Consider the following 24,792-nt stretch of genomic DNA (forward strand, 5'->3'; position numbering starts at 1 on the left):
CGACGCTGTAGTAGATTTGCTCGTAGCTCATTTTTTGGCACGCTTTCTTCATGTGAGTTCTTGCATTTGCTCTTTACGTGAGAGAGGAAGAAGGAAGGGTAGAGAGCTAGTGCTGGGTTTGTGAGGGTTGGGTAATTACTATTATCGCTGCTTGTTTCCACCTCCTTGTCCTGGCGAAAGCGCGAGCGCTAAAATGGAGGCGGAAAGATCCGGCGGAGTAGCAGGGGGAACAAACCAGAACTCTGGAGGCAGCGGTGTGGGGCGCAACCCGAACGGACCGAAATCAGTACTCGGGCAGGGGACAACAGAAGCGGCCGCCGCGGCAGCAACAGCCGGGGCGATGGCTGGTTCGTCGCAGCCTCGGGAACCGCAAGACGGCGACGCAGGCCTATCGCTTCCTGGGATCTTGCACTTTATCCAGTTCGAATGGGGACGCTTCCAGGCCGAGAAATATCGTTGGGAAGCCGAGAGAGACGAACTCAGGGTAATTATAATGTTCTTATCTAGCTATAACTATGTAGACTATTTAGTACTATTTAGCTACGATTTAGAAAAAAGCTAGCCTAGCATTGCCATTATCCATATCCCACAGAAGTCACGACCGCTCCTCATAGCTTCCCTAATCGGACAGAATACTGTCCACATAATCACGAATCTATTCACCCTGTGCTCCTGGATATTAGCTAGAATAACTTCAAACAATGTTACTATATTTGCTTCAGTTCAAAACCTTTGATGTGGCTTAGACGCACGCGCTATTCTGTGATCAAAGCAAACCCAATATTTGGGGATTCCAAAAATGATGTCACCATTCTTGACTAGTCCAAAACACTGGATTGTGAATTCAGTTAATGTCTTGCATCAATCACAGGACTTTCAATTGTCCGTGTGTGTTATTTGCAGTGTTACATTGAGGCGCAGTCACTGTCAGAGCCACCTCCTGATCCCAACGCAGCCAGACATATATTCGGCATTGTCTACTTATAGCGGATTACACAGGTGGAGGTGTCAATAAACTATGTCGAGCTGCTCCAACGGCAATTAACACTGTTAGAATTAACGCCAGACGGTTGGCCTCCGCTGGTCTCACCCCTTCATGGTTTCGATTTTTCTCTGTGCGAGATTACGGTGGGTCACGTGACTCACTGTCAATTACAACAGGGATTCAGGAATGCGTTTGTAAATCCCGAGGCACTCACAAACACACACAAAAAAGGCAGATGACGTAATGCGGTCCCTGCCGCCGTTTACACACGTTAACATTTTCACTCATGCCTGCCTGGGGAGTGCAAAGCGTGCTTTTTCATTGCTTTCCCCATATGTGGCCTCTCCTGTCAGCACGTTTGCTTATAAGCATGCTGAATGAACATGAGCTGATGAAATAGGAGTTGCTTGATTATTTACAGTAGCCTAAAGGCCTGTGTAGGAAAACAATACCATTCCACTGCTGTCAGTGTATTTCACTAGCCTTCTCACTCTACCCTATAGGCTATAGCCTAGTTATAAATAGGAACTTTATATAATATGGATGAACCATAACACACTGGTCGAGCTGATCTTATATCAGTGTGGGGATGGAAGTCAGAGGTGTGTCACCACCACCACTAGAGTCTCTTACTGGGAAGGAATACTGTGCATGGTGAACGTGAGTGTGGTCTGGTTTTCACAGGCCCAATTAGCGGCAGAACCTGGGCCGGGGGAGAGAGAGAGTGGAGCGGTTGAGTGCCCTGTTCAAACAGTAGCCCAGCAGCTACCCCAGTGGCTGCTAAACTAGGGAAAGTCCAGTGGCACACACACACACAGAAGGCAATGCCTGGTGTGTTTTCTCTGCCAACCCTCTTGAGCCTACAATGTGCCAGTAGGCATGCTCTGGGACCATGTGGACATGGCACACACGTGTATATTGTAACTCACATGTGCTCTCTCATCTCCCACAAACACATGTATGTATGTAGGCCTACATAGCCTCCATGCACATACACACAGAACACACAACGCTATACAGAATATAGCCTACAGTTGCCTCTGGGCTGCTGCTGTCTCAAACCAAAAGTTGTCGATTGATGACTGCCCGGTGTGTGGAAAACATTATTGGCCTTCCCTCCCATGTGACTGTGTGCGTGTGTGTATGTGACATTGACAGTGTGTGTATGGTGTGCCAGTGGTATTTTTTTAGGGCTGAATCAGGTCGTTAAACGGGAACACTTGTGGCGCTCTGTCTCCTGTGACAGCCAGGCAGGCTGTGGCGGGCCAGGCCGAGCAGTTGGCTGGGCCAGGTGTAACCTAACGTAGCAGCCGTTTCTTTCTGGTCCTGACGAGATATACTTTTTTTTTAGAGGGAGGTTCTCTTCTGCACTGTTCAACCAATCAAGTGGAGTGTCGCCTTGTTAACGTCCAAAAGTGGAAGTCGCATCACAGGCTCTCTTTCCATTTCCCCTGAAAACTGGATGCGTCCGGTTGTTTACGACCCCGTGGAGGGTGGGCCAGGTGTGACGTTCCCAGAGCAGAGCCACAGGGCCATGTGATTACAACCAGCAGGCCAGGCCAGGGGACAGACAGACAGACAGGTGGAAGTGCAGAGGGCACTGCTCTGGGACCTGTTAGTCATCACTGATCTCATATGACTGGGGATAGGCCAAAGCTCTGTAGCAGCACCCCTTGCTTAAGCCTATCCAGTCAGGTAAGATCAGTGATTCCTTCAAGAAAGAGAGGATGAGGGATACTACTATAAAACCTGCAGGCCCCTCAGCTCTGTTAGGCTATATCTGTCCTGTAGATGGGGTCCAAATCAAGCAGTCATTTCTCTACTGAATATCTGAATATACTCCTAGTCTGTAGAGAAAAGTGTGTGTCTGCTCTTGTCCTACTTACTTCATTATGCTAATACAGTTGGTGCTGATCAAGGACCTACAGCACTCCTAGTTGGCTAATAAATGTCTGATTAGATTGAAACTTTGCGATCACAGTTGCTACTTGCCATAAATAGAAGGACAGAGCGCTTTGTAGCCATTGACACTCAAGATCAGTGGCACTCCGACTAGTGGTGACCCAGATGGCATCACTTCCTGCTGGAGCATGTTAAGTGGGGCCCGTCGTGCCCTTCTCTCAGCTCTAATAAAAAGCCCAGTGCTCTCATGCATGACACACATATGTACAGTACTTTGCTTCGCTCGCCCACACACACTTCTGGGCTCTCACTGTACGTTCCCTCACTGACACTATCTCTCCCACTCCAATTGACCTCTCTTTCTCACACTCATACGCACGTAAAGACACACGCACACAAGCAGACTTTTTGCAGAACGTAAGCGCTCTCGCACACTCACATACGCACGTACGCACGCTACACGCACACACACACACAACACACACACACCATTTCCCTGTCCCAGAAAAGTTGTCTGCTCTACTTGTTGGCTGATGGGTCTCAGAGGGATGGAGGATGGCAGAGAGGTGATGGAGAGGGAGAGCTCCCCTTGACCCTGTTCAGTGGCAGGTGGGTGGGACTGACTGAGGAAATGTGTCAGTCAGAACTCCTCACAAGGCCAACTTCTGAGATGGCCATACAGGGAGCATATAGGGAGTGCTGTAATGCTTTTACTTAGAACAGTAATTCTTTAGCCTATATTTGTGCTAAGAATGTTGTTGGTGTATGTGCCAATGTTCAACATAGTTTATGCCCTTAAATTACAGTTCACAGCTGTTTATTTTGGTTCAAGTTTCAACTTAATTAGTCCCAGAGGGCAATTAGTTTTACAGCAAGGAGCACATGAGATGTACATACAATGCTAGTTGGCAGCCATCAATATAACAATGCTAATGATCAACTTTAGCAACAGCAGTAGTATAAAGTAAGGCCTACATAGAAGGTAAGTAAAGTGCGCTGTGCACATTCTGAAAAACATCACGTCAACATCATCAAAATACAGTATGCTGATAAAAAATACTGAATACATTTCCATCATCATCCCATGTAATGACAACCAAGAGGGAGACAATAAAAAGAGTTAGGACAGACTAACCTATCTCCTCCTCCTTCCCTGTATTCAAAAGGCCAATGGCCGAAGGGGTAAATGGTAAAGGAGTGCTTGTACCTGTTTTAGTCTTAACAGTGGGGAATCTACACCAGGAGCCAGAGGGTAGGACATGGAACTCCTGGTGTAGGGGGTGGGCACAGTCCGACAGGATGGATTCTGCCTTTCTCACAAATGATCTGTTGTACAGGTCAGACATGCTACTCTGCTGGACTTCCGTGATCTTACTGACCACTTTCACTATTCTAGCTAGTGCATTTTATGCTTTGATACCATACCAACAGATCAAAGGAAATGGTTGGAAAGACTCAATGTACGCTATATAAAAGAGAGTCTTCAAGGTCCTGTCGACCTGGAACTTTGCCGGTTTCCTGACTCAAAAAATATGTTGCTGGCCCTTCTTACACAACATGTCAGTGTTACGCTCAATTTATCATCAATCATGGTCCCAAGATACTTATAATTGGCTACAGTGTCTACCACCTGGCCCTTAAGGATAGTGTTATGAGGGGTAGGGGGTTGACACCTGAAGTCAATACACATATCTTTGGTTTTTGTCACATTCGGTTGTAAGAAAGCAGTGTGGCACCAGTGTACAACATCCTTAACAACAGGACAATGGCTAGTTTCATCGGCATGAAGCAGACTGACTATTACTGAGTCATCCGCCAAGTTTAGGATGTGTTGGTTCTCGTACTGGCTACGACATCAGTGTACAGGATATAGAGTGGCGAGAACACACCCCTGGGATGACGGCCCCGTGTAGCTCAGTTGGTAGAGCATGGCGTTTGCAACGCCAGGGTTGTGGGTTCATTTCCCACGGGGGGCCAGTATGAAAAATGTTTGCACTCACTAACTGTAAGTCGCTCTGGATAAGAGCGTCTGCTAAATGAATAAAATGTAAATGTAAAAATGGATGAGCCTGTGGATGATGACCGCTTCCCTGACAGGCACCCATTCACCCTCACCCTCTGGGTTCTGTTAGTAAGAAAGTCAAGGATCCAGCCCACTACATTAGAGTCTACACCAAAATGATGAGTGAGTTTGTTCATAGATCCTATGAGATACACTACCAAAAGTATGTGGACACCTGCTCGTCAACCATCTCATTCCAAAATCATGGGCATTAATATGGAGTTGGACCCCCCTTTGCTGCTATAACAGCCTCCAATCTTCTGGGAAGGCTTTCCACTAGATGTTGGAACATTGCTGCGGGGACTTCCTTCCATTCAGCCACAAGAGCATTAGTGAGATCGGCACTGATGTTGGGCGATAATTAGGCCTGGCTCGCAGTCGGCGTTCCAATTCATCCCCAAAGGTGTTTGATGGAGTTGAGGTCAGGGCTCTGTGCAGACCAGTCAAGTTCTTCCACACCGATCTCAACAAACCTTTTCTGTATGGACCTCGCTGCCAGATGGTGAAGCGTGATTCATCACACCAGAGAACGCGTTTCCACTGCTCCAGAGTCCAATGGCTGCGAGCTTTACACCACTCCAGCCGACGCTTGGGATTGCGCATGGTGATCTTAGGCTTGTGTGCGGCTGCTCGGCCATGGAACCCATTTCATGACGCTCCCGACAAACAGTTATTGTGCTGACGTTGCTTCCAGAGGCAGTTTGGAACTCGGTAGTGAGTGTTGCAACCGAGGACAGACTTTTTTTACGCGCTACGTGCTTCAGCACTCGGCGGTTCCGTTCTGTGAGCTCGTGTGGCCTACCACTTCGTGGCTGAGCCGTTGTTGCTCCTAGATGTTTCCACTTCACAATAACAGCACTTACATTTGACCGGGGCAGCTCTACATTTACATTTACATTTTAGTCATTTAGCAGACGCTCTTATCCAGAGCGACTTACAGGAACAATTAGGGTTAAGTGCCTTGCTCAAGGGCACATTAACGTCATTTAGCAGACGCTCTTAGCCAGAGCGACTCACAAATTGGTGCGTTCACCCTATAGCCAGTGGGATAACCACTTTACAATTTGGGGGGTTAGAAGGATTACTTTATCCTATCCCAGGTATTCCTTAAAGAGGTGGGGTTTCAAATGTCTCCGGAAGGTGGTGAGTGACTCCGCTGTCCTGGCGTCGTGAGGGAGCTTGTTCCACCATTGGGGTGCCAGAGCAGCGAACAGTTTTGACTGGGCTGAGCGGGAGCTATGCTTCCGCAGAGGAAGGGAGCCAGCAGGCCAGAGGTGGATGAACGCAATGCCCTCGTTTGGGTGTAGGGACTGATCAGAGCCTGAAGGTACAGAGGTGCCGTTCCCCTCACTGCTCCATAGGCAAGCACCATGGTCTTGTAGCGGATGCGAGCTTCAACTGGAAGCCAGTGGAGTGTGCGGAGGAGGGGGGTGACGTGAGAGAACTTGGGAAGGTTGAACACCAGACGGGCTGCGGCATTCTGGATGAGTTGTAGGGGTTTAATGGCACAGGCAGGGAGGCCAGCCAACAGCGAGTTGCAGTAGTCCAGACGGGAGATGACAAGTGCCTGGATTAGGACCTGTGCCGCTTCCTGTGTAAGGCAGGGTCGTACTCTCCGAATGTTGTAGAGCATGAACCTGCAGGAGCGGGTCACCGCCTTGATGTTGGCGGAGAACGACAGGGTGTTGTCCAGGGTCACGCCTAGGCTCTTCGCACTCTGGGAGGAGGACACAGCGGAGTTGTCAACCGTGATGGCGAGATCATGGAACGGGCAGTCCTTCCCCGGGAGGAAGAGCAGCTCCGTCTTGCCAGGGTTCAGCTTGAGGTGGTGATCCGTCATCCATACTGATATGTCTGCCAGACATGCAGAGATGCGATTCGCCACCTGGTTATCAGAAGGGGGAAAGGAGAAGATTAGTTGTGTATCGTCAGCGTAGCAATGATAGGAAAGGCCATGTGAGGATATGACAGAGCCAAGTGACTTGGTGTATAGGGAGAAAAGGAGAGGGCCTAGAACTGAGCCCTGGGGGACACCAGTGGTGAGAGCACGTGGTGCGGAGACAGCTTCTCGCCACGCCACTTGGTAGGAGCGACCGGTCAGGTAGGACGCAATCCAGGAGTGAGCCGCGCCGGAGATGCCCAGCTCGGAGAGGGTGGAGAGGAGGATCTGATGGTTCACAGTATCAAAGGCAGCAGACAGGTCTAGAAGGACAAGAGCAGAGGAGAGAGAGTTAGCTTTAGCAGTGCGGAGAGTCTCCGTGACACAGAGAAGAGCAGTCTCAGTTGAATGACCAGTCCTGAAACCTGATTGGTTTGGATCAAGAAGGTCATTCTGAGAGAGATAGCAAGAGAGTTGGCTAAAGACGGCACGCTCAATAGTTTTGGAAAGAAAAGAAAGAAGGGATACTGGTCTGTAGTTGTTGACATCAGTGGGGTCGAGTGTTGGTTTTTTGAGAAGGGGAGCAACTCTCGCTCTCTTGAAGACGGAAGGGACATGGCCAGCGGTCAAGGATGAGTTGATCAGCGAGGTGAGGTAGGGGAGAAGGTCACCGGAGATGGTCTGGAGAAGGGAGGAGGGGATGGGGTCAAGCGGGCAGGTTGTTGGGCGGCCTGCAGTCACAAGTCGCAGGATTTTATCTGGAGAGAGAGGGGAGAAAGAAGTCAAAGCATAGGGTAGGGCAGTGTGAGCAGGACCAGCAGTGTCATTAGACTTAACAAACGAGGATCGGATGTCGTCAACCTTCTTTTCAAAGTGGTTGACGAAGTCATCCACAGAGAGAGAGGAGGGGGGGAGGATTCAGGAGGGAGGAAAATGTGGCAAAGAGCTTCCTAGGGTTAGAGGCAGATGCTTGGAATTTAGAGTGGTAGAAGGTGTCTAGCAGGGCAGACATTTGAAGAACTTACTTGTTGGAAAGGTGCCATCCTATGACTGTGCCACGTTGAAAGTCACTGAGCTCTTCAGTAAGGCCATTCTACTGCCAATGTTTGTCTATAGAGATTGCATGGCTGTGCTCGATTCTATACACCTGTCAGCCGTGGGAGTGGCTGAAATAGCCGAATCCACTAATAGGAAGGGGTGTCCACATACTTTTGTGTATATATATAGTGTATATGCTTGAACATTTCATGATGTGTAGTTGATCACAGGTCACTGATCTGTAGGGAAGCCCTCTCAGTGAACTAAATCACCTACAGTAGACTCATTTACTCCTTCTCTGACCTCTACTGGCCACACTTCCAAACTCAGGATTTGAAATGCTTCCTTCCTTCCTCCCTCCCATGAGGTCATTGCTGATCTGTATGCGATTGGATGGCCTTTGTGAAGTTCAATTCCCACCTTATTTCTGTCTGCAGTCCAGCTCTTCCAGGAAGTAAGGAAGGAAGGAAAGGTGCATGTCTGAAGTGTTCAAACGGGGCCCTGGATTGGACAAAGTCCTGTTGTTCAGACAGGGAGTGGACGTGATGTTCATGGATCATCATGTACTCTGACATGGACAGATGACATGCTCCTCCTGTGTGTACACTGTGGCACAACACAAACGTATGTGTAAAAAGAGTTAGAAAAATAATTAGAATGACAGGTCGCAGCTCGTCCCTCTGTCAGGGAAGGAACAGAACCCTGTGAGAACCCCACCCACATAACGACGAGGTAGATCCATTCCACAACGCCCCCTCTCTGTCTCCCAGGGCTCTGCTCTCCTGGCTGCACCCAGCACAGTGCATCTACTAGTAGCTTCCTTCACTACCTGGCTTGGCTGCTCCGCTGCCACCTTAGACAGAAACAGCCCTGAGCATGGTGCGCTTCAGGTCTATTTTAGTACCTGGAGTCTGTAGGCATGACTGTAGCTGCTGCTAAACCAGATAGACAGTTCTAGCTGAAACACAGAGGAGATGCTGTGTTCTCAAAATAGCCAGTTTAACAGATATAGCGTGTCCCAGTAATCAAAGTGATGCGCCATCAGCAGAGGTCGTTTTTGAAGTAGCACATTGACATTTATTTTGTTTTCATGAGTACGGTTTGTGTGTCCCAGCTGTATGATCTTGCTGGCGTCGTGCAGACCTGATGAGATGGCATTTTTAGACGGATATACTTTTCTGGGGCTCTGTGTGTTAGCGAGTGTGTGTTTTGCTGTCTCGGAAGAGCAATGGGACTACGCACTCACGCAACACACACACACATGCACTCCTCACGATTGTTTCCCCTCCAGATGTCTGGGTAGGGTTTGCTGGTCAGGAGAAGTTCTAAATACAGAACGCAGCTCCCTCCACAACCCACTACTTAGCCTGGGACTTGTAAGGAACGTCGGTTGCGAAACCAAACAAACAGTATTTCTGCACTGTACATTGTATTTGTTTAGTGGGTCCAAACAAATTTCACTCAAAATAACTGTGAAATGGTATACTCAATTCAGTTGTGATGATTGGTATTTTAACAGATAAAGTTGTGTGTGCATATCCTTGACATGTGCGTGTGTGTGTGTGTGTGTGTGTGTGTGTGTGCGCGCAGGCTCAGGTGACCTTCCTGCAGGGTGAGAGGAAGGGGCAGGAGAACATGAAGCAGGACCTGGTCAGGCGGATCAAGATGTTGGAGTACGCCCTTAAACAGGAGAGGTCAGACGCGTGCACACACCACACACACACACACACACCACACACACACACACCACACACACACACACCACACACACAGTGTAGGGCTTGGGTAACACTGCCATCTTGTGGTTCTTTCTCTCTCTCTGCAGGACCAAACACCAGAAGCTGAAGACAGGCAGTGACCAGAGCCCAGGGGAGAAGAAACCAGAAACCGAGGCAGAACAAGGTATGCAGGCTCTATGTAGCCTCTATGTATGCTCTAGGCCAGAGGTGTCACACTCATTTTGCCCCGGGGGCCGCATTCTATCTTCAACGAGGTCTGGAGGGCGTCGCTGAAAATTCGTTATATTTCATTGCCGTCAAGATTTGCAAAAAAATTGTCCTCTAGCCATAGTTTTTGAGGCTCCCTGACTTTCTAGCTTTCATGTCGGTGATTATTAGCGAGCTGGACACAGTCAAGAAACTGTATGAATGTAGGTCCATTATCATTTCTACACTCGGTTTCAGTCATTTAAAAGTATATTGGGTTTGTTCCTCCATACCCCCCAAAAAATATATAAGAAAACACACAAAAAACAACTCAAACCACCCGCGGGCCGGATTGGACCCTCTCAGATCCGGCACACGGCCGTATGTTTGACAGGCCTGCTCTAGACATGTAAAACTGTCACGGCATCCCTCTTATGTCAGCTCACTATATTTGATACCAGACTTGGGTTTTTCACTGTGGAGAATGTCTGGATGGTCTAATGATTGCATCAGTGATTGATTCTATGTAGCCTAGATCTAATCTAATGTATTCTAAAGCAGAACGAGTAACTTCCCCATGCTTATGTTTCCACATCTGTCCCATTTAACTGTGTGTGTTTGTGTGTGGGGCGGATGCACAGAGCTTTGAGGGTTGCTCCGGTGCTTGCTTCTGTTACATCAGAGCTTCCTCCTCTGATTGACTCTTCCTCTACCCCGCAGTGCCCAATGGGCCAGCAGAGTCTGAATCTGAGCAAGCCAATCAGATGTCCTGGAAGGAGGGCCGTCAGCTACTGCGCAAGTAAGGCTTCCTCCCCATAGCAAGAGCAGCACTGTCCTCTTTTAATAAACTGTTGAGTCTGAATGAAGAGGCTAATTGTGTGTGTGTGTGGCCATGGTTTGCGTGTGTGTGTGTGTGTGTGTGTGTGTGTCTGTGTTCGGGGTGTGTGTGTGTAGGTACCTGGAGGAGGTGGGCTACTCGGACACCATCCTGGACATGCGTTCAAAGCGTGTGCGCTCACTGCTGGGTCATACCAGCCCCGAGGCTAACGGTGCCCCGGCCAGCAGCGAGCAGCAGCCCACCCCAGACCCCGAGCCCCTGGCAGGGGGGGAGCCACTCCTCATCAGACAGATAGAAGAGCAGATCAAGAGGTGAGACCCCCATACACACACCCCTGTCCTCGGTGTAGGGTGCTGTGGACAGTGATGAATCAAAGCTTGTCTCCACAGTAGTCGCTGTGAAGTTGATCAGTAGTATGTCTGTGGTGGTGTATTGCATATTTTTGTCATATTTTTATAACTGTCAGTAATGTACTGTCAGTATTGTTGTAGGTTGCCTCGGATGTGTGTATGTGTGTGTCGCCTCTGATGTGTGTGTGTGTGTGTGTCAGTAGGAACGCGGCGGGGAAGGATGGTTCTAAGGAGCGTCTGGGCGGCTCGGTGCTGGATAAGATCCCCTTCCTACATGGCTGTGAGGATGATGATGAGGATGACAGTGATGAGGAAGATGACTTCCAGGGCACGGACTGTATAGACGGGCAGCGCAACAAGAACAAGAAGCCCCGCGTTAAGGTTCGAGCACGTCAACACGGCAAAGTGTTTGTGTGTTAGATTATACCCCCCTGTGTGTGTGTGTGTGTGTGTATTAAAGCCCTTCTCTCTCTGTGTGTGTAGATAGGGACTGAGCCCATGACCACAGACCTGGACCCTGATGATGAGGAGGATGAAGACGACTCTGAGGATGCCCTGAGCGAGTTTGACTTCCTGGGATCAGGGGAGGAGGGGGAGGGGGCGGGAGAGGCCCGTATCTCAGGGGACGGCCGGGAGTTAGGTACGCCATCATCATAGCAACCGCCTCAACCACACCTGTCTGTCTCTCCGTCTGTCTAGCTTATTGTCTGTCTTCTCTTTCTGTCTGTCTGTCTGTCTGTCTGTCTGTCTGTCTGTCCTTTTCTCCCTTCATCCCTATCCGTCTCTCTCTTTCTAGGGAGTTATATGTTCTGTACTCTCACCTCTACTGCCAATAAACCATTGCAATAGTGAACCATTGTCTGTGTCTCACTATCACATTTGTTGTTTGGATGTGTGCCTTTGTCATCCACGTGTGTCTCTCTATCTGGAGCAATGTGTTCTGTTAGCATAAAGCATGCTGTTTGGTGTCTGTCTACTTTATCTCTTTATCCACCTCCTGTCTCTCGGTCCGTGTCTCTTCGTTTGTTTGTGGGTTTGTCTCTTTCTACTTCTCTGTTCGCTCATCGTCTCTCCTTCTGTATGCATGGCCATGTGTTCTCTCTCTTTCTGTTCGTCTCTTTTCCTTCTGTCTCTCTTTCTCGCTCTCTCCTTTCTTTCTTGCCCTCCCTCCCTCCCTCCCTCCCTCCCTCCCTCCCTCCCTCCCTCCCTCCCTCCCTCCCTCCCTCCCTCCCTCTGCATGACTGTGTGTGTTTGTCTCTCTCCTCTGGCTTGGTTCAGAGAACCGCAGGAACAAGTTCCAGGGCATGATGTCGGACTTCCCCCCAAACCCTCCCCGCCCCCCTCTGTTTCGGGACAGTCTCGCTCCGGGGAAGGTAAGCCAACACCCGCCCCCAAAACTCTCCCCCTCTCCCTGTCTGGCTGTGCCAAATGTTCAACAATGTTCTGTATTGTGTCATGTTTCATGTTTTGCGTGGACCCCAGGAAGAGTAGATGCTGCTTTCGCAACAGCTAATGGGGATCCTGATAAAAAATAAATAAATACCAAAGTAGCTCAATTGCTTCTCTCTCTCTCATCTGAAGGGATACTGCTCTGAAGAGGTCATTGTTTTAGTATTAGAAAAGGGGAAGGGATATGTTTTTGATAAGATTGTGGGTTAATGTGGTAGTGGGTTTAGGATTGAGAGCTGTTCTTCCTCCGCTCCTTAAGGTGGCGCTCTGGGTTTTTCCTCTGACGTCTTCATCCTGGACGCCGTCGGGGGTGGAGACATGAACCTGGGAGAGCTGGCTGACCTCACCGTCGCCAATGACAACGACCTCACCGTGGATGTGAGTACTTGAACACACACGTGCACACACACATACAACAGAGGAGGGGATGGTGAGGCTGAGACAATTGCAGTTTTAAAGCTAATTTCCTAAAATCCTATACATTTTGCCATGGGGCTGAGAGAACATTTGCAGTTTTAAAGCTGATTTCCTGCAATTCTACACATTTTGCCATGGCTTAAGCCGTGTTCTTATGCTATCTGAATGACTCAAACATTATAACAAAATCAATGGGAGCCCCATGCAATGACATTTTGGGAATTTTAGATTCTCCCTCCGTCTAGTTTTTATTTAGGTGGTTGTTAGTTTTCAAAGATGATTTTATAAATATACAGCTCCATTATCTTTTTTATGTACTTTATATCTGGTTTTAGTCGTTTAAGTTTACACTAAAAACATTTGGACCATCCCCTCACCGCATATACAGTACCAGTCAAAAGTTTGGACACACCTACTCATTCCAGGGTTTTTCTTTATTTTTACTATTTTCTACATTGTAGAATAATAGTGAAGACATCAAAACTATGAAATAACACATATGGAATCATGTTGTAACCAAATAAGTGTTAAACAAATTAAAATATATTTGAGATTCTTCAAAGTAGCCACCCTTTGCCTTGATGACAGCTTTGCACACTCTTGGCATTCTCTCAACCAGCTTCATGAGGTAGTCACCTGGAATGCATTTCAATTAACAGGTGTGCCTTGTTAAAAGTTAATTTGTGGAATTTCTTTCCTTTACTTAATGCGTTTGAGTCAATCAGTTGTGTTGTGACAAGGTAGGGGTGGTATACAGAAGATAGCCCTATTTGGTAAAAGACCAAGTCTATATTATGGCAAGAACAGCTCAAATAAGCAAAGAGAAACAACAGTCCATCATTTCTTTTAGACATGAAGGTCAGTCAATCTGGAAAATGTCAATAACTTTTAAAGTTTCTTCAAGTGCAGTTGCAAAAACCATCAAGCGCTATGATGAAACTGGCTCTCATGAGGACTGCCACAGGAAAGGAAGACCCAGAGTTACCTCTGCTGCAGAGGATAAGTTCATTAGAGTTAACTGCACCTTAGATTGCAGCCCAAATAAATGTTTCAAAGTTCAAGTAACAGACACATCTCAACATCAACTGTTCAGAGAAGACTGTGTGAATCAGGCCTTCATGGTCGAATTGCTGCAAATAAATAATTTACTAAAGGACACCAATAAGAAGAAGAGACTTGCTTGGGTCAAGAAACAAGAGCAATGGACATGGACCGGTGGAAATCTGTCCTTTGGGTTGGAGTCCAAATTTGAGTTTTTTGGTTCCAACCGCTGTGTCTTTGTGAGACGCGGTGTGGGTGAACGGATGATCTCTGCATGTGTATTCTTTTTAAATAAAATATATTTTGATTTATTTAACACTTTTTTTTTGGTTACTACATGATTCCATATGTGTTATTTCATATTTTTGATGTCTTCACTATTATTCTACAATATAGAAAATAGTAAAAATAAAGAAAAACCCTTGAATGAGTAGGTGTTCTAAAACATTTGAACGGTAGTGTGTATATATATTTTTGGCTGCAACAATTTAGCAGTGGCGGCCCGCTGCTGCTAAATTAATACACTCACCAACACTATGACACCTGTGTGCGTGTAGCTGCAGGATAACCGGGAGGAGTTCAAGAAGACGTGGAACCCTCGCTTCACGCTGCGTAGCCATTTTGATGCCATCAGAGCTTTGACGTTCCACCCCAGCCAGGCCGTTCTACTCACAGCCTCCGAGGACGGAACCCTGAAGCTGTGGAACCTCAACAAGGCCATACATTCCAAGAAGTAAGAGCCTAAGGAATAGCAGGAACATAACACACGAATATCAGGGCCTGTATTCAAAAAGTGTATCATAAAGGGATCAGGTCCCTCCTGTCCATGTAAATCTTATTCATTGTTATTTAAAGGGAAAGACGGATCCCAGATCAGCACTCACTCCTACTCTGAGATGCTTTCTGAATACAGGCCCAAGAGTGGGAAAGAAACTGAATGTGGTTTGGTAGTGTGCTATAACACTGCTGTAATGTGTAAATGGATTTTGGTCTTTGCCGCCACAGAAATGCAGCGCTGGACGTTGAGCCCATCTACACCTTCAGAGCCCACAGGTGAGCATGCATGCATGCAAACACACACATTTGTTGCAACTATCACGTGTTTTGGTGTGTTTCTGGGTTAATAGCTAATCTTTGTGTAATTGTGTGTGCGTACAGTGGTGCAGTTCTGTCTCTGGCCATGGGTGAGGACGGCGACTCATGCTACAGCGGGGGTCTGGACGGAACCGTGCGCTGCTGGAAGATCCCAGACATCAACGTGGATCCCTACGATAACTACGGTCAGTCCTTGACCCCTGTCGGACCCCTCTGTCTGACCCCTGTCTCCTTTCACCTCTGGTCAACCAGTCAGGACTAGCCAGGTTTATCCCCAGCTAACATATTCAGCTCTGAGTCAGTGGATTACACATGATCATCTATTATCTCCATGAAAACAGATTGACTGACAGTGGGCTGTGACGGTCATGGAATTTTGGATGGCGGTTATTGGTCAGCCAAATGACCACGGTCACCATAATAACTGTATTCTTTTTTTAAGACACACATTTTGTGCTGCTGCAGGGAAGGGGGCGTTGCCTATGCCAGGGGTTTTCAAACTTTTCTTGCCCAGGGACCCCCGCCCAGGAAAACCGGTTAGCAAAAAATAATGCCTTATCATCAGGTGAATGATAATGGCAAGTAAAAGTAATCAATTTTAAAATGAATAGATTTGGTGGACAGTTTCCTTATTTTGACCTCCACACAGTTTGTTGGAAGAGGAAGTGTAAACTCTAACATACAGTGCATTCGGAAAGTATTCAGACCCCTTGACTTTAACCACACTTTGTTATGTTACAGCCTTGTTCTAAAATGGATTAAAAATTAAAAAATCCCTCATCAATCTACACACAACCCCATAATGACAAAGCAAAACAGAAATGCCTTATTTACATAACTATTCAGACCCTTTGCTATGACATCCCGCTTGGAGTTTGCCAAAAGCCACGTAAAGTGAACTCTCAGACCATGAGAAACAAGATTCTCTGGTCTGATGAAACCAAGATTGAACTCTTTGGCCTGAATGCCAAGCATCACGTCTGGAGGAAACCTGGCACCATCCCTACGGTGAAGCATGGGGGTGGCAGCATCATGCTGTGGGGATGTTTTTCAGCGGCAGGGACTGGAAGACTAGTCAGGATCAAGGCAAAGATGAATGGAGCAAAGTACAGAGAGATCCTTGAGGAAAACCTCCTCCAGAGCGCTCAGGACCTCAGACTGGGGTGACGGTTCACCTTCCAACAGGATAACGACCCTATGCACACAGCCAAGACAATGCAGGAGTGGCTTCGGGACAAGTCTCTGAAGGTCCTTGAGTGGCCCAGCCAGAGCCCGGACTTGAACCCGATCTAACATCTTTGCAGAGACCTGAAAATAGCTGTGCAGTGATGCTCCTCATCCAACCTGGCAGAGCCTGCGTGGGTCTGCAGAGAAGAATGGGAGAAACTCCCCAGATACAGGTGTACCAAGCTTGTAGCGTCATACCCAAGAAGACTCGAGGCTGTAATCGCTGCCAAAGGTGCTTCAACAAAGTACTTAGTAGAGGGTCTGAATACTTATCTAAATGTGATATTTAGTTTTGTATTTTTAATAAATTAGCATTTTTTTGCAGATTTGAAGCACATTTTCAGCAATTTCCAGTTTGGCGTGGAGCTGAGAGACAATTTTGCAGTATTAAAGCACATTTCCTGCAATTCTATGCATTTTGCCATGGCTAATGCTGTGTTCCTCTGCGCAAACGTTAGAACAAAATCAATGGGCATGTGCTCTGAATGCCCGGTTTTTGGAGTTTTTCATTATCCCTGACTGTCTAGCTTTTATTTTATTTCTGAAAGATTGTATTATTTAAAAAAATATATAGTTCAATATCTTTTCTGCATGATTTCTATTTGGTTGTTTAAGTTGACACAAACTGTTTTCCATCCCGAAAATTACCACTTAGACGGCCCGCCTAAAAATCTTCTATGCAGAAAAAAATCCTGTAATTAGCTCCAATGACTGTAATTTCCTCCATATTTAAGGGATAGTTAGAGATTTTGGCAATGAAGCCATTTATCTCCATACTTCCCCAGAGTCAGATGAACAGGAACAGCTAGCATGCTAACTGTTCCTGTAGACATCCAGTCATTGCACTAACGCTAGTTAGCATTTGCTTGTGAAACTACCACTAACTTCCTTCATACTGGACGCAGAGACATCACGATGGTATTCTGTTGTAGCTAGCGATATTCATAAAAAATATTATTTTCCACATAAAAAAATACCCCCAAAAGAAAATCACAGACCCCCTATAGGGGCCGCGGACCCCAGTTTGGAAATCCCTGGCCTAGTCAACCGTAGACTCGTTAGCTACAACACCTTGCTTGTTTCAGCAAGGAGCAACACAGTTCCATCACGTTGTAGAATCCATTTGTGTCTGTGTGTCTCTTTGTTGTGTAGACCCGGGCATAGAGAGCAGTGTGTTGTCGGGTCATGAGGACTCAGTGTGGAGTCTGACGTACTCTGCCACCCACCATCGCCTGGCCTCCTGCTCTGCAGACGGGACCATTCGCATCTGGGACCCCCAGAACTCTACCCCCTGTCTCTCCGTCTTCAACAAGGAGAAAGGTGAGCGTGTGTGTGTGTGTGTGTGTGTATGTGTATGTATGTCTGTTTATATCTTAACGCTTTCCTCCCCCCCTCCCTCAGAACACGGAATGCCCACCTCTGTGGCCTTTGTGAACTCTGACCCCGACCAGGCGGTGGTGTCATTCGACGGTGGCGAGACGCTGCTCTATGACCTCAACACAGAGCAGAGCATCATGGTCCTGGAGACTGGGACTAAGGACGGTGAGTCCTAGGGCCTGTTCTAACTATCAGAATGCTTCCTGTGGCCTGGCTGGTCTAGCGTTAATGGCGCAGCCTCTGGCACACATGTGTACGTGTTGGCTAGGGGTGTAATGGTTCACCAAACCCATGGTTCGGTACCTATTGCGGTTTTGGGGTCACAGTTCGATTCAATTTCAGTACAGCGGGAAAATTAAATGCAATTCACAATGTTTAGCATTCACAATGTTTCTTGCCATTGTCTGTTGTGACAGGATTGTTGTTGGGCCTCTCAAGTTTCCACTCTGATTTTCCGTTTGTAATCATGTGGGAGGTGGGAATTTACCAGTTGTGAGGTTGTAGATACCAGTTGGATGCATTCATGTGATTTGAACTCGTTGAGAAAAGGCGATTGGCTAATGGCCAACAAGCTGCGGAAACCATAAACCAAAAGTACAGCTATCATGCTTTTTTATTTTTATTTTTATTTTTTTGTACTCCCTTTTTCTCCCCAATTTCGTGATTATGATCTTGTCTCATCGCTGCAACTCCCCAACGGGCTCGGGAGAGGCAAAGGTCGAGGCATGAGTCCTCTGAAACATGACCCGCCAAACCGCGCTTCTTAACACCCACTCGCTTAACCCGGAAGCCAGCCGCACCAATGTGTCACCGTTCAACTGACGACCGAGGTCAGCCTGCAGGCTCCCGGCCCGCCACAAGGAGTCACCAGAGTGCAATGAGCCAAGTAAAGCCCCCCTGGCCAAACCCTCCCCTAACCCGGACGACGCTGGTCCAATTGTGCGCCGCCCTATGGAACTCCCGGTCACGGCTGGTAACACAGGCTGTAGGGATCGAACCCCAGGCTGTAGTGACGCCGCTACACTGCAATGTAGTGCCTTAGACCGCTGCGCCACTCGGGAGGCCCAGCTATCATGCTTTTAAACAAATTATAGAGTAAAGAAATACAAAATTATAGATTGCTTTTTATATATCTTATTTTGTTGTTGCATTTAACTGCCAAAAATGCTGTTATAGAGGCCATTTCCTTAGTAGATGATGTCAGATGTCAACATGTGGGAGAAGTGGGTGCCTAGAATGGTAGATGAGTTTCCCATAGTAATTACCAGTTGGAAGGCCATTCAAGTGGATTTTTCCAAGTCGTATGTGGTAAATTCCCACTTCCCACATGGTTACGAACGCACCATGACATTGCCTCCTTCAGTGCCAGATACGCACTTGTGACTCTCATAAAGGGGCGTGTCTGTAGCACTGTACATCTCCCACTGCAGAGTAATGTGATGGGCTGTCACTGTTAAGCAAGCGCAACACAGGGTGCATTGGCCAATTCATTGAAAACGTCAGCTTTGGCTTGCTTATACAGAGCGGGTACTACCTGTTTGCTGAAATGGGTGCAAGAGGGAAGTTCGTAATGTCGCTCGAGCACTTTCACGAGGTGCTGAAACCCCCTATTCTCAACCACTGAGAATGGGCGCATATCCGCGGCTATAAACCAAAGACTGTAAAATATATAAACATAGCCTACCTATCGCTCTTGTAATTTCTTTGGCCCGGTCAGAATCAGCTGCCAAGGGGAGACTGTGTTGTGTTGTTGTTTCTTTGCGTATCTGTTTTGCTGGGGTGATGTCGGCGTAAACGTGTCAACATATTTGAGGTGTTGCCAGCTGCATAGGCTATTCTCGTTGCACGTGGCGACATACTGTTAACTTTTTATCCACAACTCTCTGTCCATCGCCGTTGTAATATACTGGGAAACCAAAATGTTCCCAAACTGGAGATTTAAACAATGATGGAGTATCCTCACAAAATGACAGTTTTAAAATGTGCCAATTAAGATTAGAATTTTGATTACAATGTGCATATTGGCTCTAGTTGTTAACGGAATGGTCTAAATTGTTTTTTTCAGCTCAGATTTACTCAAGAAGCATAGGCCTACAATGCATCATCGGCAAAGCCTGTAGGCCTAGTGTTTAAATGTTGTATTTTTATATTTTTTATGTATTCATTCGGGTTCACAGTACGGACCGAACCGAGGTACCTGTACCGAACGGTTCGGTACGAAAACCTGTACCCTTACACCCCTAGTCGGCATAGGTTCAAATCAGGTATACTGTCCTAGGACGCAACCTCTCTCTATCTTTCCCCACTGTCATCCTCTCTCTGTACAATAAAATAATAAAATACCTTAAAATATATATATTGAACAAATCAATCCTTCTGTACCTCCCTTCCTTGAGAGGAGCCAGGAGGATCTCCCTCAATACTGATCTGTGTGTGTCTGTAAGCTGATCTGAGTGGGTCTGTGAGCTGCTCTGACTGCTAAATGGCATATTATTATTATTATTATCTGTGTGTCGCCCCCTGCAGGCAGTGAGCTGATTAACTGTGTGGTCAGCCACCCCTCTGAGCCCATCTCCATCACCGCACACGAGAATCGCACTATCCGCTATCTCGACAACAAGACAGGTCAGCCCCTGTCCACTGCTAAATCCTATCTTTATGTAACTACGCCAGAATTAGGCCTCGTGCTTGATCTGCTTTATCTGGGTCGAACTAGCCCATAGCTCCATAACTTGCTTTTTCCTTTTAATTGAATGCCCATCTGTGTGTGTGTTACCAGGTAAAGTGATCCACTCCATGGTGGCACACCTGGATGCTGTCACCTGTCTGACCACGGACCCCAAAGGCACTTACCTCATCTCTGGCAGTAAGTACCTTGTCTTGTATTGGAACTCTAACCCAGTGTTCGTTAATCCTGGTCCTGGGGACCAAAAGGGCTGTAATGTTTAGATTTTTTGCCCTAGCACTACATACCTGATTCCACTAATCAAAGGTTTGATGATGAGTCGATTAGTCGTGGAATCATGTGTGTAGTGCTAGGGCAAAAAAAAAAGTGTGTACCCCTTTGGGTCCCCAGGACCAGGATTAGGAAACGCTGTTTCTAACCACAACACTGATTCCCCTGTACTCTAACTGTGCTCTCCGCTTCCCTCTGCAGGCCACGACTGTTCGGTGCGTCTGTGGATGCTGGATAACAGGACGTGTGTGCAGGAGATCACTGCCCACAGGAAGAAGCACGACGAGGCCATTCACGACGTGGCCTTCCACCCCTCGCAGCCCTTCATCGCGTCGGCCGGCGCCGACGCACTCGCCAAGATCTTCGTCTGAGAGGAGGCACAGACAGGGATTCACCATCATCCTCACTGGTGAGACACTAGGGTACAGAGAGAGAGTGTGTGTGTGTGCTTTATCTTACAATCTGTTTGAGTTTCTTTTCTTTACAGTTTCTACTTATATGAACTTGTGCCTCCTTTTCATTACAGCCTGACTAAAAGAACTTGGCCAGAGGAGAGTGATGACTACAATGGACAAACCTCACCTGCCTCTACACACAATTACACATTCACAGTTACACACACACAATTACACATTCACAGTTACATATACACACACAAAACTGTGTCCTGCACCCCACTGGCTGGGTCATCGCCACAGGACACTATTACCCACAGTTCTCTAGCTGTCCCATGATGCCTCAGTAACTTGTTGCGATACTAACCATACTGCTTTTCTAACGACTCATCTGACTGCTTGATTTATTAGGTCAGTTTACTACACTACAATACTCTATTAATTTCAACTTTTACAGTCCACTCATGGTTATTATAAGGCGGTGTGTGTTGACTTTGATCACTACGCATGCTGATGCAACACCTACTACAACTAGAGTGACAGGCGCGCACACAGGTTCACTTTCTGTTTGAAACTTGTTCTTTTAGAGATAAGAAGCTTAGCTCACCAGTTGCTAACACACATAAGTACCTAACTACAGTAGAGTCCAGTACCCACCCAGTGATGGCAGTAGCCATTTTCTACTGCACTACAGTGTGGGGGAACAATGCATTTCATTCCAAAGACTTCTGAAGGTTTTAGTTTGTGTGTGTTTTGGAGGCGCCTCCTAACCGGTGTTGGACAAACAGCTTTAATTTCAGCCTCATCGCCAAGACACTGTCTGAGTGTTTGTGTGTCCAGTATTGTACGGTCATCCATTTCAGTAGAATCAAGTGTGATAGGAAAGGTGTGTGTGTGTGTTGCACTTGTTTAATCTTGGTGCTAAGACCTCGTCAGTCCGAGTCTGAATCAGGGACCTGTTTGCATTCGAGGTGTGTGTGGGTCCTGTTTCTCTCTCTTTGGGATATTTGTCATCAACAGTAGTGTGATATGGCTTGTATCATGCGTCACTCTCCAGCCATGCCATCTGTTTGTGTTGAGATACTGTATGGGTCATTTTTATCTCATAGGAAGACTAACACGCTATGCTAAGCAGACACTTTTCTATTGGTTTCCTTTAATATTTGTGTGTGTGTGTGTGTGTGTGTGAAGTTGGCCTTTGTCATTTCATCAGGATAGCTGGTTTGTGAAAGAGTATGTGGAGATAATGGGAGTAATTTAACGTTGATGCCACAGTGGAGCCCTCTGACTGAAACGGTTGACATTACCAGAAAGTGGCACTACTCCCAAGATGGCGTCCTGTATTCTCTCTCCGTTCCTTTAGTCGGCATCAAGTCAGAATGGTCCTTGGTGTATTTATTTAGGCTTGTGCTTGGAAACAATCATATTATCCATTGAAATGACTGTTGTTGATTAGGTTTCTGTTTCTGGTGCGAGGCGGGTCGCAGTTGCACTGCACTGAATTGCCCATAGTGCTCATAGTGGGAAAGTGGCGCCTCTCCCGTGTCAGTGGAGCCAGCAGGGGAAATTGCCCCCAGGATATGGGAACAAAAGCCACATAAAGATAGAGAGGAAACAAGAACAAACACTACCTAACCCCCAAGCCCCGTTACATTGGCCTCCGACAAAGACTGAACTAGACAGGGTAGGTGACTGTTCACCAAGCGGTCACTTTGTGCTTGGATTATTGTGGAGCTATTTTTCCTGGAAGGGAAAACAAGGTTGGACAAAGAGCGGAGCCGTGGGCGTCCGCTAAAGACTGACATATAGGTCAGAGATCAGGGGTGATGTCGTTGGGTAGCCGGCCTCCTGGATCCTTCAAGATTATTTGTGAACTTTCCAGGGTGGAACAGAGGCGGGGGAGCCCTGAGGGCAGATCTCTGGTTGTGGAAACATGGTTCAACATGGTTCCGCCAGTCCAGGGCAGAGCAGGGCATGGCAGTAAAGAATGAATGGTCCAGTAGCACCATGTCAATCATTAACTGTCCCCGAGCTGCCCCCAACCCTACTAATCAATCCCTAGCACACGCCAGAGTGAGGGGGGTAGAAGTCGTCCCAAACCACTGATTCCAGATCAGGTATTTTTTTATCCGCTTAATGGTTAAAGTCAGCATTGGGGTTAGGGTAATCTAATCCTAGAAATGTGGATAAGGTCAACTTTAACCAAGAGCCCCTACATTCAACAGGGTCACTACAGGGGTCAGAGAATCAAAGGTTACTGGTAGAAATGACAGAGGTCAATGTTTTCCTCTCCACTGCAACTCCTTATGGGAAAACACTCTCTGGTCTGGTCAGACAGGTATCTGTGGGCTTGGTTTGGTAAATGTCAGCCTCATGTGCTTTTACATGATGGTTTAAGATGTATTGAATATGATGAGGCAGAAAGAATGCCTAAGTGCTATTGTTGCACAATGATATGCCAAATATGTGATTTGTGCTTTGTTATTGGGTAAGCATTAGAATAAGCCACCTCAATATTTGCAGCCATTAGGTGATAATCTCTCTAGGAGCTGATCCGTTGTCAGTATTGTGAAATAATTCTAATGTTAAGGTAAGATATGAATAGAGAAAGCTGATCTGAGAGCAGCGTTGCCTTTCTATCCTATCAGTATCAACACATGCTCTAACGAGGCACTTGGCGAACATTCTTTCTGCGTGGTGTTTTGGAAAACGCATGTTACATCTTCGGCCGTTGTAGGAACGATGCGTTGTTAAAACACTTGAAAGCCTAAATTTCATCGCTATCGGGAAACCAGGCCCTGAAGTGTCTCACTGGTATTTTTCCTCCTTTCACGTAAATATTAAGACTGCATGACTGTGTTGGACGAACTCTGCACTCAGTGTCTGTGTGTCAGTCAGAGTCTACATGTACATCTGCAGCATTGAGCTATAGACTGGTCCTGATATGCTCAAATATGTCCCTCTTCTGAGAATAGACAAATCAATGTGAAAAAGCGAGAGGAAAATAAAAGTGACTGTAAATGATAAAAGACTAGAGCTGCCATTATGTGATGTACATGTCCATTTTCATTTTTTATTTGTTGCTTTTTTCCCTTTGATTATAATTATTATGTAAGAATACTGTAGTATCATAAGTGAAATCATTCTTCTTTGCTAGGCTTAGAACTTGCTTGTGATTGATAATGACAATGTATACCTTGTAAAAAAACAAAACTGTTAACAAATCAGAAAAATGACAAAAAAACAAAAACATCAAAAAGTGATCAGTCCGAGGCCAAGGTAAAGGACTCTTGTTTCTTTGTGTTTTTATTTTTTTAATAGCAACTTATCACTGTGTGATATTTTGTACATCATATTAAGCTGTATTCAAACAATTTCCTCTAACTACAAGGGATAAGAGACCTGCTTTTTATTGAGTTTGTTTTATTATATATATTTTTCGAACTGCATTCTAGCTTATATCAAATGACAGATTTTCCTTCTCTTCTTTGGGTTTGTTTACTTTGCGGGTCTCGTGTCATTTAAAGAAGAAAAACACAAAACATTCTAATAAAATAACGATTTTGTACAGGGAATTGAGAGCAATGTTGTCATTCATTGTATTTTGTCAACTGTAATTTATTACTGTATTACTACATGTTAATGATCTACCTAATGATCCAGGGTTTCCCTCTTATATGTTACTTGAATAGCAACATAGTAGGGTTGTTCCATGAAATGAGCCCTTTTGCATCGCTTTGATATTTTAAGTAGACATTTCGCACCAATATTGAATTTTAAAAGCCTGTTATATTAAATGTAGTGCCCTTTTTTAATATAGACCACATAGAAAATTAAAAAATGTTATGAATAAATT

The 24,792-nt window shown here is 46.4% G+C and overlaps 1 protein-coding gene across 1 annotated transcript; it reads left to right on the forward strand.

Annotated features, from left to right (window-relative positions):
- The first annotated feature begins 7 nt into the window (after positions 1-7).
- Positions 8-24,511, forward strand: LOC121557026 (striatin-4). The gene is made up of 19 exons (XM_041870917.2): positions 8-484; positions 9,457-9,560; positions 9,692-9,768; positions 10,512-10,590; positions 10,746-10,940; positions 11,183-11,360; positions 11,463-11,635; positions 11,911-11,916; positions 12,258-12,352; positions 12,688-12,806; positions 14,444-14,619; positions 14,892-14,939; positions 15,045-15,166; positions 17,361-17,528; positions 17,610-17,750; positions 20,112-20,210; positions 20,365-20,451; positions 20,743-20,950; positions 21,068-24,511. Exons 1-18 carry the CDS (start codon positions 194-196, stop codon positions 20,910-20,912), a joined length of 2,328 nt encoding a protein of 775 aa, XP_041726851.1. The 5' UTR covers positions 8-193; the 3' UTR covers positions 20,913-20,950; positions 21,068-24,511.
- The last annotated feature ends 281 nt before the right edge of the window (positions 24,512-24,792 follow it).

Source organism: Coregonus clupeaformis, chromosome 5 (assembly GCF_020615455.1).
Source record: "Coregonus clupeaformis isolate EN_2021a chromosome 5, ASM2061545v1, whole genome shotgun sequence".
NCBI lineage: Eukaryota > Metazoa > Chordata > Actinopteri > Salmoniformes > Salmonidae > Coregonus > Coregonus clupeaformis.

Bases quoted from the DNA above. Each gene is read 5' to 3' on its own strand.
- LOC121557026 (XM_041870917.2), top strand. From the start codon at position 194: ATGGAGGCGGAAAGATCCGGCGGAGTAGCAGGGGGAACAAACCAGAAC. The intron at 9,561-9,691 runs GTCAGACGCGTG...CTCTCTCTGCAG, and splicing joins TACGCCCTTAAACAGGAGAG to GACCAAACACCAGAAGCTGA. The intron at 20,452-20,742 runs GTAAGTACCTTG...TTCCCTCTGCAG, and splicing joins CACTTACCTCATCTCTGGCA to GCCACGACTGTTCGGTGCGT.